This window comes from Alosa pseudoharengus, unplaced genomic scaffold (assembly GCF_046254945.1).
Source record: "Alosa pseudoharengus isolate Yale_2024_CS ecotype anadromous, Long Island Sound unplaced genomic scaffold, YU_APseudo_1.1 YU_APseudo_1.1_scf_17, whole genome shotgun sequence".
In the NCBI taxonomy this organism is placed as follows: Eukaryota; Metazoa; Chordata; class Actinopteri; order Clupeiformes; family Clupeidae; genus Alosa; species Alosa pseudoharengus.
The window spans coordinates 2,411,091-2,424,887 of record NW_027468640.1 but is presented as its reverse complement, the minus strand read 5'-3'; the positions used below and the strand labels follow the sequence as shown (position 1 = coordinate 2,424,887).

At 45.7% G+C, this 13,797-nt stretch overlaps 1 protein-coding gene across 1 annotated transcript in view; it reads right to left on the bottom strand.

The window, feature by feature from the left end:
- Nucleotides 1-386: 386 nt before the first annotated feature.
- Nucleotides 387-13,797, bottom strand: part of LOC143127144 (uncharacterized) — a 21,776-nt gene continuing 8,365 nt past the window's right edge. The window contains exons 2-4 of the mRNA XM_076288449.1: nucleotides 4,696-4,772; nucleotides 1,560-1,652; nucleotides 387-1,442 (exon numbers count right to left, since the gene is read on the bottom strand). Coding sequence (XP_076144564.1) covers nucleotides 796-1,442; nucleotides 1,560-1,563 — 651 coding nt within the window. The 5' untranslated portion in view covers nucleotides 1,564-1,652; nucleotides 4,696-4,772 and the 3' untranslated portion in view covers nucleotides 387-795. The remainder of the gene's footprint in view (nucleotides 1,443-1,559; nucleotides 1,653-4,695; nucleotides 4,773-13,797) is intronic.

Genomic DNA, 13,797 nt, shown 5'->3' with positions numbered 1-13,797 from the left:
CTGGTCAGGGTTCGAACCAGCAACCCTCCGATTACAGGTCCGAAGTACTAACCAGTAGGCCACAACTGCCCCTTTAATCAATTAGCAATAGCAGTCATGTTAAAATTAGCTTAAATTAGTTTTCAACAAAATTATATCTAAATGGCTACAGAAATGTCTTTATTCAGCCGTTCGTTTATGGATTGGTTAGAAAGCAACGTGGACTAGTGTCATTTAATTGCTCTCTCTTTTGTTTTTCTCAGTTAACTGATAGACTACCATTGAAGTTTTGTACACATCTTTCTGCCGTTCTGACCCTGTTTGTAAATCCAATGAGTGACACAAGTTTGGAAGTTCAATAAAACATTTTCTTATTAACAACCAAGCAACTGATATGAATAGTTAATTTTCATTTTCGATCCCCATATGATCTTCTTTCCTGCAGTATGACAACTTCTTCTGACATGGTAACAGTTCCCCTGATTTTCTGATTGGATATTGGCAGCACAGTCAGCTTCACTGATTGGTTCATTGATGAAGGCGCCTGGGTAGAGTATAGAGGAGCTTCCTCCCTCACACCAACACTGGTTAAATGTATGTGTATATTTTATCACTTTCATTTCCCTGAAAAGTTTAGGAATGGTCCTCCCTTTCCTCAAGGTCATGCGTGTGTGTGTGTATGTACGTGTGTGTGTGGTCATGAGTGTGTGTGTGTGTGTGTGTATGTAAGTTTGTGAGTATTGTCCTTCCTCCTCTATTGACGAGCCTCCCCTGTGTGAAGTGAGAGCACAATGACCTCTCTGCTGGACAATCACATCAACAAGTGTCCATGTCCTTGGCCCCTCCCCCAGTGGGTGTGTCTATGGTATTGACCCCTCCCTCATTGGGTGTGTCCATGGTATTGGCCCCTCCTCCACTGGGTGTGCCCATGTACCGGACACCTCCCTCAACGAGTGTGTCCATGTCCCTGGCCCCTCCCTCCGTGGGTGTGCCCACAGCATTGACCCCTCCTTTACAGGGTGTGTCCATGTCCTTGACTCCTCCCACCATGGGTGTGTTGATATCTGTAGCCCCTCCTTCAATGGGTGTATCCTTGTCCGTGGCCCCTCCCTCCATGACTGTTTCCTCAGATAGAGACCCTCCTCCAGAGGGCGTGTTCACATCGTAGGCCCCTCCTCCGAGTAGCTCTGGGACCGCCTCCTCCTGGCATTCAGGAGTTTCCAGACTAGACCCTTCCCCCAAGTTGAGGCTTGGCTCCTCCTCTAAAGAACTCTGGCCACACTGCGTCTCCATGACGACCTCCTCCACTAGGGGTGTTGCCAGGCAAGCCCCTCCCTCCTGCATGTCAGTCACTGATGCTGCTCTCTGACCCAGCTCTGAATCCGCCCCCTGACCTAGAGCAGGGCACGCATCATCAGCTGACCTTGGTCTCCATGGCGATTCCCCTTCACTTCCTGTTGTCTCTGTTGATAGCATGAGGAGAGAAGATCATTGAAACATGACAACTCTAACACACACACGCACACAGGCTTACAACACTATGATAACAAATGCAGAACGTATATCTGGTTCTTGCTCACCCATGATTGGCTGGTCTCTTGAGGCAGGGCAGGACTCCGGTTGAAGCAGAGAGGCAGGACGAAGGCTGTCACTCAAGGTGATGGCATCCCTTCCTACTTATAATCAAATAACAACAAATACAATTACAGAAACACACACACATATCCATTCCATTACAGATACAAAAGATCTACACACACACACACACACACACAGTGGTTAAAGTGGGATTTGGCAAGTGGGGAAACCCTGAAATCCAGTGTCGCTGCAATGGGAGAAAATGACTCGTTGGAGAACATATTGAATATCGTGGTGCAGCAATACTTTTTGGACAAGAATGGCTAGCTTCTTTGGTCACCTTTGCCAGTCAAATAGCCCCCATATTGATTTGTACCAGGGAAGTCACTAGACCTAAACTGCACTGGGGCACAGCGCCCCCTAGGGGTGTCACTAGACGTAAACTGCACTGGGGCACAGCGCCCCCTAGGGGTGTCACTAGACCCAGAACTGCACTGGGCCACAAGCCCCCTTAGGCCCTCCTCTTACGGTATGCTACCCCGCAAGAAAATTGTGTACATTTTAACATTTAAATGCACCAATCTGGTGCACTTTAAAAAGAAATTCAGATATTCGATTTGCTTATTTTTATCTATGGATGGAAATATTTGTACTGTAGCCAAAACAGTTTTGCACACACAGGTGGAATAGTGATGATGATAGCCTACAGCAATAAGTTCACAGTTCAGAAATGGTCATAAATAGTGTACATTTCAGCACTCCGTGAAATTATGCAGAAGTGGTCACCTGTGTTGTTCAGCTAGGTAATTATCTTGGCCATCTATAGGCTACATGCTATAGCTTCTTTTTCCATTCTGGGCTACCCATCTGGGAAAGTATGATTTGTTTTCCCTTCATGTTTCTGCATTAATGTCACTAGGAAGCCAGTAGAAATATATATATATAGTGTACGTATATTCATATCTGTTTAGGTGGGATTGTCTGTAAACTAGGAAACATGCCAGTAGAAATATATATTTATATCTGTTTAGGTGGGATTGTCTGTAAACTAGGAAGTATGCCAGTAGAAATATATATTCATATCTGTTTAGGTGGGATTGTCTGCATTAATGTCACTAGGAAGCATGTGAGTAGAAATATATATTCATATCTGTGTAGGTGGGATTGTCTGTAATATATATTCATATCTGTGTAGGTGAGATTGTCTGGAATCTGGCAATGTATGAACCATGATGGTGGGATATGTGGCTAAACAATTTTTAAACATGTATGCAGGCTACTGACATAAACAGTTTACATTTCGGCCCAAAAGTTGGAGACCATGTAGAAATGTGTTGCAATTTCAAAGCAGGATTACTCGGGAACGCCATGTGTTGAGTGAAGAGTTTGTGAGATATTTCACAAAGAGTAATGGGTGAGCAATTTCATGCATGTTCAACGTTAATTTTCTCGTGAAACGTTTCTCAGAGCAATGCAGCTAATGCCGTTTGAAAGCTTAAGGCCCGGACACACCAACCCAATTATTGGCCGTCGGACGTGGTCAGACAGTCGGGCGAGGTCGGTGAGTTGAGTCGGTTAAGTGTGTCCCGTGCCGTCTTCAGTCGGAGTCAGCGTTCATTTTGGCCAATTTGACATGTCGAATTGGCAGTCGGCCTCAATGACCAATCTGATTGGTGGAGTGCTAGAACCCTTGAATAAACATTATCTCAGATTAGTAGGCCTAGATGCTATGAGATGTAAGTTATGAGCCCATTTTGATAAACTATCCTAACATATTTTTGCTAGAACTAGTAGACTACCACTCAGTTGCTGAATGTATGTTATTTCAGGTTAGTTTTCAACAACATACAAGTTCACATTCACTTTTTGTTTACTGTGTTAACGTAAGCTAGCTAGTTAGCTAGCTCCGTTAACGGGCAAAAATAAATTATTTATTTCGTTTCCGAAAGAGTGTTTCATTGGCATCACACACAAGCAATGACAATAAAATAGTACACAATATACAGTATATCAATCAGAGAAGTCCGAAACTAGTGCCATTTCATTCCATTGGCTGCTGTTTTGGAAATGTATTGCGTCTCGCGCACGCACAGAACACACAACGGCGTCACTTCAGTGTGTTCTGAGGCACTTTTTTGACCGACTTGGGGAGACGGGAGCCGACTGATCAGTCCGACTGCTTTTCTTCCGACGCTCGGCCGTCGGGTTGGTGCGTTCCAGCCTTTAGATTCCGCTCATTCATGTGATAGGTTTCCTTTATGGACAGACTGTGTGACATTAACATTACCAACGTGTTTTCCAATTAGGAAACAAGTATTAATGGACAATATGCTATTTTTTCTCTGTTAATATTGACAAGCTGGAGTACTAGCCAGTTAACCTAACGTTCGTTATTGACCAGTGGATGAACATCTAGAGCCATATAGCCTACCGCCATACTGTATAGCCTACTGTTGTCGTGTTTAAATTGTGGAATTTTAACATTAGGACCTATTTCACCTTCGATTTTAACTTCCCTCTAACATCTACGTGCTCTGGCTAGAACAGCAACTGTAAACACAGCGACTTCATCTGTATGTGTGAACAGACACATGAGCACTCAAATCAGACAGGAGACCCACGAGAACCTAACTTCGGGAACAGACACATGTACTCAAATCAGACAGGACAGGAGACCCATGAGAACCTAACGTCGGGAACCGACACATGTGCACTCAAATCAGACAGAAGACCCACGAGAATCTAACGTCGTGAACCGACATGAGCACTCAAATCAGACAGGAGACCCACGAGAATCTAACGTCGTGAACCGACATGTGCACTCAAATCAGACAGGAGACCCGTCAGGAGAACGTCGGGAGGGGGGGGGATAACGGGTGTTAGTGAAGGCGGGGCCAGCCCAGGGGGTGAAAGTACATTTTGATTTGTTGAACACTGTGATCCTGAAGGAGGCAGGCTGCAATGTGACGGTACACGCTGAAAATTAACTCACCATTTATTTTAAAAATATCATCGCGCTATATTGTTGCTATGAAAGAATTTATTTTAATTTATCTGAGGTGGCGGAACTGTGTTACGCCCCATTCTGCCCCACTTTGACCTCTATACACACGCGCACACACACACACACACACACACCTGGGAGACTCCAGAATCCAGAGACCTCCAGTGTCTTGAGCTTCTTCTCCAGCTCTGCGACTCGGTTTCCCAGAATCCTGTGCAGTGGGGGGGGGGGGGGGGGGGGGGGTGAAGAGTGATTCTCAGCAAAAAGTCCTGCTTCCTGCTGCTTACCTCTGGTGCTAGCCTGCATCCTCTGTATATGCAATCACTACAGTTAGCATGAGAGTCTAGCTGATAAAACATCACCTCTGGTGCTAGGCTACAACCTCTGTATATGTGATGGCTACAGTTAGCATGAGAGTCTAGCTGATGAAACATCACCTCTGGTGCTAGCCTGCATTCTCTGTATATGCAAATCGCTACAGTTAGCATGAGAGTCTAGCTGATGAAACATCACCTCTGGTGCTAGCCTGCATCCTCTGTATATGTGATGGCTACAGTTAGTATGAGAATCTAGCTGATGAAACATCACCTCTGGTGCTAACTCAACTCAAAAGTATCCTACACGGAAGCGTTTTCAGTCGGAATTGTGCGATCATTGGTCCAAGCTGCCAAGGTTCCCTCCCACGTCTGCCAGCTTTCTGTTTCAAACAAGTCCGTAGGGATTTATTTGCAACAACAAACTAGTAGAAAGGTCAAGACAAGACCTGTTTGCTGGAATTATCATTAACTACCATGCTAACCTTTTTTTAGATGTCTTGAGAATTATCAAACTTTATCATCATCAGGGTCAATAAGTGGGAAGAGGCCATGTTCATAGGACATTATCAGGGTCAATAAGTGGGAAGAGGCCATGTTCATAATTATCAGGGTCAATAAGTGGGAAGAGGCCATGTTCATAGGACATTATCAGGGTCAATAAGTGGGAAGAGGCCATGTTCATAGGACATTACATCATCAGGGTCAATAAGTGGGAAGGCCGAGCGATGTCCATGTTCATAGGAAATTATTATTGTGGGGGCAGCCGTGGCCTACTGGTTAGCGCAGGACATTATTAGGCTCTGGTGTCAGTTCATATTCTCTGCAATTTGTGTGTCTGTTTGCGTGTGCCACATCATCAGTAATTGACGTCTCTTGAAAGTGATGCGTGAAAGAGCAGGACGTCATCAGTAACTGACGTCTCTTAAAAATGATGCGTGAGTGAGCAAGAGGTTTCATTTCTCATATCTGTCTCTCCTTCATTCCTCCATCCCAGGGTGTGTGTGTGTGTGTGTGTGTGTGTGTGTGTGTGTGTGTGTGTGTGTGTGTAGAGTATTGTTGGTTTGTCGGTGGTGACAAAAAGACAAATGATAAGAACCCAGAGTGTGTGTGTGTGTGTGTGTGTGTGTGTGTGTGTGTGTGTGTGTATATATAGAGTACTTGGTTTGTCGGTGGTGACAAAAAGTATAAGTAAGTAAGTATAAGTATACACTCTTTTGATACCGTGAGGGAAATTTGGTCCCAATCCGTGAATTAGTGAAACACACACAGCACACAGTGTACGTACACAGTGAGGTGAAGCACACACTAATTCTGGCGCAGTGAGCTGCCTGCATCAACAGCGGCGCTCGGGAGCAGTGAGGGGTTAGGTGCCTTGCTCAAGGACACTTCAGCCGTGCCTACTGGTCGGGGTTTGAACTGGCAACCAGTTACAGGTCCAAAGTGCTAACCATTAGGCCAAGGCTGCCCCAAAAAGACAAATGATAAGAACCAAGAGTGTGTGTGTGTGTGTGTGTGTGTGTGGAGTACTTGTTGGTTTGTCGGTGGTGTGTGTGTGTGTAGAGTACTTGTTGGTTTGTCGGTGGTGTGTGTGTGTGTGTGTGTGTGTGTGTAGAGTACTTGTTGGTTTGTCGGTGGTGTGTGTGTGTGTGTGTGTGTGTAGAGTACTTGTTGGTTTGTCGGTGGTGTGTGTGTGTGTGTGTGTGTAGAGTACTTGTTGGTTTGTCGGTGGTGTGTGTGTGTGTGTGTGTGTAGAGTACTTGTTGGTTTGTCGGTGGTGTGTGTGTGTGTGTGTGTGTGTGTGTGTGTGTGTGTAGTACTTGTTGGTTTGTCGGTGGTATGTGTGTGTTTGTGTGTGTAGAGTACTTGTTGGTTTGTCGGTGGTGTGTGTGTGTGTGTGTGTGATCGTGTGTGTAGAGTACTTGTTGGTTTGTCGGTGGTGTGTGTGTGTGTGTAGAGTACTTGTTGGTTTGTCGGTGGTGTGTGTGTGTGTGTGTGTGTGTGTAGAGTACTTGTTGGTTTGTCGGTGGTGTGTGTGTGTGTGTGTGTGTGTGTGTGTGTGTGTGTGTGTGTGTGTGTAGTACTTGTTGGTTTGTCGGTGGTATGTGTGTGTTTGTGTGTGTAGAGTACTTGTTGGTTTGTCGGTGGTGTGTGTGTGTGTGTGTGTGATCGTGTGTGTAGAGTACTTGTTGGTTTGTCGGTGGTGTGTGTGTGTGTGTAGAGTACTTGTTGGTTTGTCGGTGGTGTGTGTGTGTGTGTGTGTAGAGTACTTGTTGGTTTGTCGGTGGTGTGTGTGTGTGTAGAGTACTTGTTGGTTTGTCCGTGGTGTGTGTGTGTGTGGAGTACTTGTTGGTTTGTCGGTGGTGTGTGTGTGTGTAGAGTACTTGTTGGTTTGTCGGTGGTGTGTGTGTGTGTAGAGTACTTGTTGGTTTGTCGGTGGTGTGTGTGTGTGTGTGTGTAGAGTACTTGTTGGTTTGTCGGTGGTATGTGTGTGTGTGTGTGTGTGTGTGTGTGTGTAGTACTTGTTGGTTTGTCGGTGGTATGTGTGTGTTTGTGTGTGTAGAGTACTTGTTGGTTTGTCGGTGGTGTGTGTGTGTGTGTGTGTGATCGTGTGTGTAGAGTACTTGTTGGTTTGTCGGTGGTGTGTGTGTGTGTGTGTGTAGAGTACTTGTTGGTTTGTCGGTGGTGTGTGTGTGTGTGTGTAGAGTGCTTGTTGGTTTGTCGGTGGTGTGTGTGTGTGTAGAGTACTTGTTGGTTTGTCGGTGGTGTGTGTGTCTGTGGAGTACTTGTTGGTTTGTCGGTGGTGTGTGTGTGTGTGTGTGTAGAGTACTTGTTGGTTTGTCGGTGGTGTGTGTGTGTGTAGAGTACTTGTTGGTTTGTCGGTGGTGTGTGTGTGTAGAGTACTTGTTGGTTTGTCGGTGGTGTGTGTGTGAGTGTGTGTAGAGTACTTGTTGGTTTGTCGGTGGTGTGTGTGTGTAGAGTACTTGTTGGTTTGTCGGTGGTGTGTGTGTGAGTGTGTGTGTAGAGTACTTGTTGGTTTGTCGGTGGTGTGTGTGTGTGTGTAGAGTACTTGTTGGTTTGTCGGTGGTGTGTGTGTGAGTGTGTGTGTAGAGTACTTGTTGGTTTGTCGGTGGTGTGTGTGTGTGTGTGTGTGTAGTACTTGTTGGTTTGTCGGTGGTGTGTGTGTGTGTGGAGTACTTGTTGGTTTGTCGGTGGTGTGTGTGTGTAGAGTACTTGTTTCTTTGTCGGTGGTGTGTGTGTGTGTGTGTGTGGAGTACTTGTTGGTTTGTCGGTGGTGTGTGTGTGTGTGTGTGGGTGTAGAGTGCTTGTTTGTTTGTCGGTGGTGTGTGTGTGTGTGTGTGTAGAGTGCTTGTTTGTTTGTCGGTGGTGTGTGTGTGTGTGCGTGTAGAGTACTTGTTGGTTTGTCGGTGGTGTGTGTGTGTGTAGAGTACTTGTTGGTTTGTCGGTGGTGTGTGTGTGTGTGTAGAGTACTTGTTGGTTTGTCGGTGGTGTGTGTGTGTGTGTGTGTGTGTGTGTGTGTGTGTGTGTGTAGAGTACTTGTTGGTTTGTCGGTGGTGTGTGTGTGTGTGTGTAGAGTACTTGTTGGTTTGTCGGTGGTGTGTGTGTGTGTGTGTAGAGTACTTGTTGGTTTGTCGGTGGTGTGTGTGTGTGTAGAGTACTTGTTGGTTTGTCGGTGGTGTGTGTGTGTGTGTGTGTGTGTGTGTAGAGTACTTGTTGGTTTGTCGGTGGTGTGTGTGTGTGTGTGTGTGTGTGTGTGTGTGTGTGTGTGTAGAGTACTTGTTGGTTTGTCGGTGGTGTGTGTGTGTGTGTGTGTGTGTAGAGTACTTGTTGGTTTGTCGGTGGTGTGTGTGTGTGTGTGTAGAGTACTTGTTGGTTTGTCGGTGGTGTGTGTGTGTGTGTAGAGTACTTGTTGGTTTGTCGGTGGTGTGTGTGTGTGTGTGTGTGTAGAGTACTTGTTGGTTTGTCGGTGGTGTGTGTGTGTGTGTGTAGAGTACTTGTTGGTTTGTCGGTGGTGTGTGTGTGTGTGTAGAGTACTTGTTGGTTTGTCGGTGGTGTGTGTGTGTGTGTGTGTGTGTGTGTGTGTAGAGTACTTGTTGGTTTGTCGGTGGTGTGTGTGTGTGTGTGTGTGTAGAGTACTTGTTGGTTTGTCGGTGGTATGTGTGTGTGTGTGTATGTGTAGAGTACTTGTTGGTTTGTCGGTGGTGTGTATGTGTGTGTGTAGAGTACTTGTTGGTTTGTCGGTGGTGTGTGTGTGTGTGTGTGTAGAGTACTTGTTGGTTTGTCGGTGGTGTGTATGTGTGTGTGTGTGTGTGTGTGTGTGTGTGTAGAGTACTTGTTGGTTTGTCGGTGGTGTGTGTGTGTGTGTAGAGTACTTGTTGGTTTGTCGGTGGTGTGTGTGTGTGTGTGTGTGTGTAGAGTACTTGTTGGTTTGTCGGTGGTGTGTGTGTGTGTGTGTGTGTAGAGTACTTGTTGGTTTGTCGGTGGTGTGTGTGTGTGTAGAGTACTTGTTGGTTTGTCGGTGGTGTGTGTGTGTAGAGTACTTGTTGGTTTGTCGGTGGTGTGTGTGTGTGTGTGTGTGTAGAGTACTTGTTGGTTTGTCGGTGGTGTGTGTGTGTGTGTGTGTGTGTAGAGTACAGTACTTGTTGGTTTGTCGGTGGTGTGTGTGTGTGTGTGTGTAGAGTACTTGTTGGTTTGTCGGTGGTGTGTGTGTGTGTGTGTAGAGTACTTGTTGGTTTGTCGGTGGTGTGTGTGTGTGTGTGTGTGTGTGTGTAGAGTACTTGTTTGTTTGTCGGTGGTGTGTGTGTGTGTGTGCGTGTAGAGTACTTGTTGGTTTGTCGGTGGTGTGTGTGTGTGTAGAGTACTTGTTGGTTTGTCGGTGGTGTGTGTGTGTGTGTAGAGTACTTGTTGGTTTGTCGGTGGTGTGTGTGTGTGTGTGTAGAGTACTTGTTGGTTTGTCGGTGGTGTGTGTGTGTGTGTGTGTGTGTAGAGTACTTGTTGGTTTGTCGGTGGTGTGTGTGTGTGTGTGTAGAGTACTTGTTGGTTTGTCGGTGGTGTGTGTGTGTGTGTGTAGAGTACTTGTTGGTTTGTCGGTGGTGTGTGTGTGTGTAGAGTACTTGTTGGTTTGTCGGTGGTGTGTGTGTGTGTGTGTGTGTGTAGAGTACTTGTTGGTTTGTCGGTGGTGTGTGTGTGTGTGTGTGTGTAGAGTACTTGTTGGTTTGTCGGTGGTGTGTGTGTGTGTGTGTGTGTGTGTAGAGTACTTGTTGGTTTGTCGGTGGTATGTGTGTGTGTGTGTATGTGTAGAGTACTTGTTGGTTTGTCGGTGGTGTGTGTGTGTGTGTGTAGAGTACTTGTTGGTTTGTCGGTGGTGTGTGTGTGTGTGTGTGTAGAGTACTTGTTGGTTTGTCGGTGGTGTGTATGTGTGTGTGTGTGTGTGTGTGTGTGTGTGTGTAGAGTACTTGTTGGTTTGTCGGTGGTGTGTGTGTGTGTGTAGAGTACTTGTTGGTTTGTCGGTGGTGTGTGTGTGTGTGTGTGTGTGTAGAGTACTTGTTGGTTTGTCGGTGGTGTGTGTGTGTGTGTGTGTGTAGAGTACTTGTTGGTTTGTCGGTGGTGTGTGTGTGTGTAGAGTACTTGTTGGTTTGTCGGTGGTGTGTGTGTGTAGAGTACTTGTTGGTTTGTCGGTGGTGTGTGTGTGTGTGTGTGTGTGTGTGTGTGTGTGTGTAGAGTACTTGTTGGTTTGTCGGTGGTGTGTGTGTGTGTGTGTGTGTGTAGAGTACAGTACTTGTTGGTTTGTCGGTGGTGTGTGTGTGTGTGTGTGTAGAGTACTTGTTGGTTTGTCGGTGGTGTGTGTGTGTGTGTGTGTGTGTGTAGAGTACTTGTTGGTTTGTCGGTGGTGTGTGTGTGTGTGTGTGTGCGTGTGTGTAGAGTACTTGTTGGTTTGTCGGTGGTGTGTGTGTGTGTGTGTGTGTAGAGTACTTGTTGGTTTGTCCGTGGTGTGTGTGTGTGTGTAGAGTACTTGTTGGTTTGTCGGTGGTGTGTGTGTGTGTGTAGAGTACTTGTTGGTTTGTCCGTGGTGTGTGTGTGTGTGTAGAGTACTTGTTGGTTTGTCGGTGGTGTGTGTGTGTGTGTGTAGAGTACTTGTTGGTTTGTCGGTGGTGTGCGTGTGTGTGTAGAGTACTTGTTGGTGTGTGTGTGTCAGGGATGGAAATTAAATATTTTTTCTACCTGCCACTGTGGCTGGTGGATTCTAAAATCTACCAGCCACTCAACTTTTTTACCAGCCACTAGAGAAACGGCATGAAAATGTGATATCATGATTATAGTAGGCTACCCAAAATGATCACGGTAATCGGCATTATTGCAATATGACTAAAATGTGCTGAGTTTTGCCCTAAACCTGTCCTCCAAGCACAGTAGCAACAAAACTAAAGGTCAACAGAACCACATTCATATGCTATAGTGTCTTGTCATAAAAGTGGTGTGGCTCCTTTAAGACTCCGTTTGTGTGAGTTCTGGAGCATCCTATAATCCAACTCTCCAACTTGATCTAACTATAGTGTACATCATCTAATTTAAATATTTACAGATATCAAGGCTATATTTAACATTTAGCATTTATTTTCTATTTGGCCCGTAATGAAATCATACACTGAACAATTTAAGCACAGCTCAGCTTTAAGAAACGTAATATGCATGCTTAGCATTTTGTGAAACTACATTGAAAAACTCTGGTTGTGCAGTTATCTAGGCGATATTGTTAACATTTATTTTGTATTTGGCCTTATCATATATGACAAAAGCCCAACGTTGGAGACCGTGTAGACATTTGCTTCAATTTCAAAACCGGATTACTCGCGAACGGCTATAACTTGTATAAGGGAATGCTTTACACCTTTGCGTTCGGTAAGTTCTGCTGTTTATTCTGATACGGTTTGTAATTTCTTTGAATGAAAAGTTTGTGAGATATTCCATCACGACGAATGGGTGTGGAGATGTCCGTCTGTCTGCCTCATAGGTCTAAATAGCAGCGTGTCGCGGGCCGGATTAAAATACCTATGAAAAGTTTGTGAGATATTCCATCACGACGAATGGGTGTGGAGATGTCCGTCTGTCTGCCTCATAGGTCTAAATAGCAGCGTGTCGCGGGCCGGATTAAAATACCTAGAGAAAAAATACCAATTCAAAAGAGAACTATTTACGTGAGGATATTAGCCTGTGAAGATATAACGCAGATCCACAGATCTCACTAGATTTATGTCTATGCAGTCATCCTGAAATAATCTAGCAGTGGCACATGAAAGCATAGTGACAGTTTCTTAATGGTAGTGAAGTGAAAGTGAAGCGCTGCACCAGTGCTGCTATGCTGCGGTGGCGGCTCACTATGAGTTGTAGAACTTCAAATCAGCGCGATTTACCCTTATAGGCTGGTAACGTTAGGCTACATGATCCCTACAGACACTTTCTTATTTTTAACCGTCAATAAGTATGAAAATTAGACCGGATCTGACTATTTGTGGTACGCTAGCTCTACCCGCCACAGTGGCTGGTAAGTTGACCAAATTCACCCGCCAGCGAACAAAACTACCCGCATTTGGCGGGGGGCGGGTGGTTAATTTCCATCCCTGGTGTGTGTGTGTGTGTGTGTGTAGAGTACTTGTTGGTTTGTCGGTGGTGTGTGTGTGTGTGTAGAGTACTTGTTGGTTTGTCGGTGGTGTGTGTGTGTGTGTGTGTAGAGTACTTGTTGGTTTGTCGGTGGTGTGTGTGTGTGTAGAGTACTTGTTGGTTTGTCGGTGGTGTGTGTGTGTGTGTAGAGTACTTGTTGGTTTGTCGGTGGTGTGTGTGTGTAGAGTACTTGTTGGTTTGTCGGTGGTGTGTGTGTGTGTGTGTGTGTGTGTGTAGAGTACTTGTTGGTTTGTCGGTGGTGTGTGTGTGTGTGTGTGTGTGTAGAGTACAGTACTTGTTGGTTTGTCGGTGGTGTGTGTGTGTGTGTGTGTAGAGTACTTGTTGGTTTGTCGGTGGTGTGTGTGTGTGTGTGTGTGTGTAGAGTACTTGTTGGTTTGTCGGTGGTGTGTGTGTGTGTGTGTGTGTGTGTGTGTAGAGTACTTGTTGGTTTGTCGGTGGTGTGTGTGTGTGTGTGTGTGTAGAGTACTTGTTGGTTTGTCGGTGGTGTGTGTGTGTAGAGTACTTGTTGGTTTGTCGGTGGTGTGTGTGTGTGTGTGTGTGTGTGTGTGTGTGTGTAGAGTACTTGTTGGTTTGTCGGTTGTGTGTGTGTGTGTGTAGAGTACTTGTTGGTTTGTCGGTGGTGTGTGTGTGTGTGTAGAGTACTTGTTGGTTTGTCCGTGGTGTGTGTGTGTGTGTAGAGTACTTGTTGGTTTGTCGGTGGTGTGTGTGTGTGTGTAGAGTACTTGTTGGTTTGTCGGTGGTGTGCGTGTGTGTGTAGAGTACTTGTTGGTGTGTGTGTGTGTGTGTGTGTGTGTGTAGAGTACTTGTTGGTTTGTCGGTGGTGTGTGTGTGTGTGTGTGTGTGTGTGTAGAGTACTTGTTGGTTTGTCGGTGGTGTGTGTGTGTGTGTGTGTAGAGTACTTGTTGGTTTGTCGGTGGTGTGTGTGTGTGTAGAGTACTTGTTGGTTTGTCGGTGGTGTGTGTGTGTGTGTAGAGTACTTGTTGGTTTGTCGGTGGTGTGTGTGTGTGTGTGTGTAGAGTACTTGTTGGTTTGTCAGTGGTGTGTGTGTGTGTGTGTGTAGAGTACTTGTTGGTTTGTCGGTGGTGTGTGTGTGTGTGTGTGTAGAGTACTTGTTGGTTTGTCGGTGGTGTGTGTGTGTGTGTGTGTGTGGAGTACTTGTTGGTTTGTCGGTGGTGTGTGTGTGTGTAGAGTACTTGTTGGTTTGTCGGTGGTGTGTGTGTG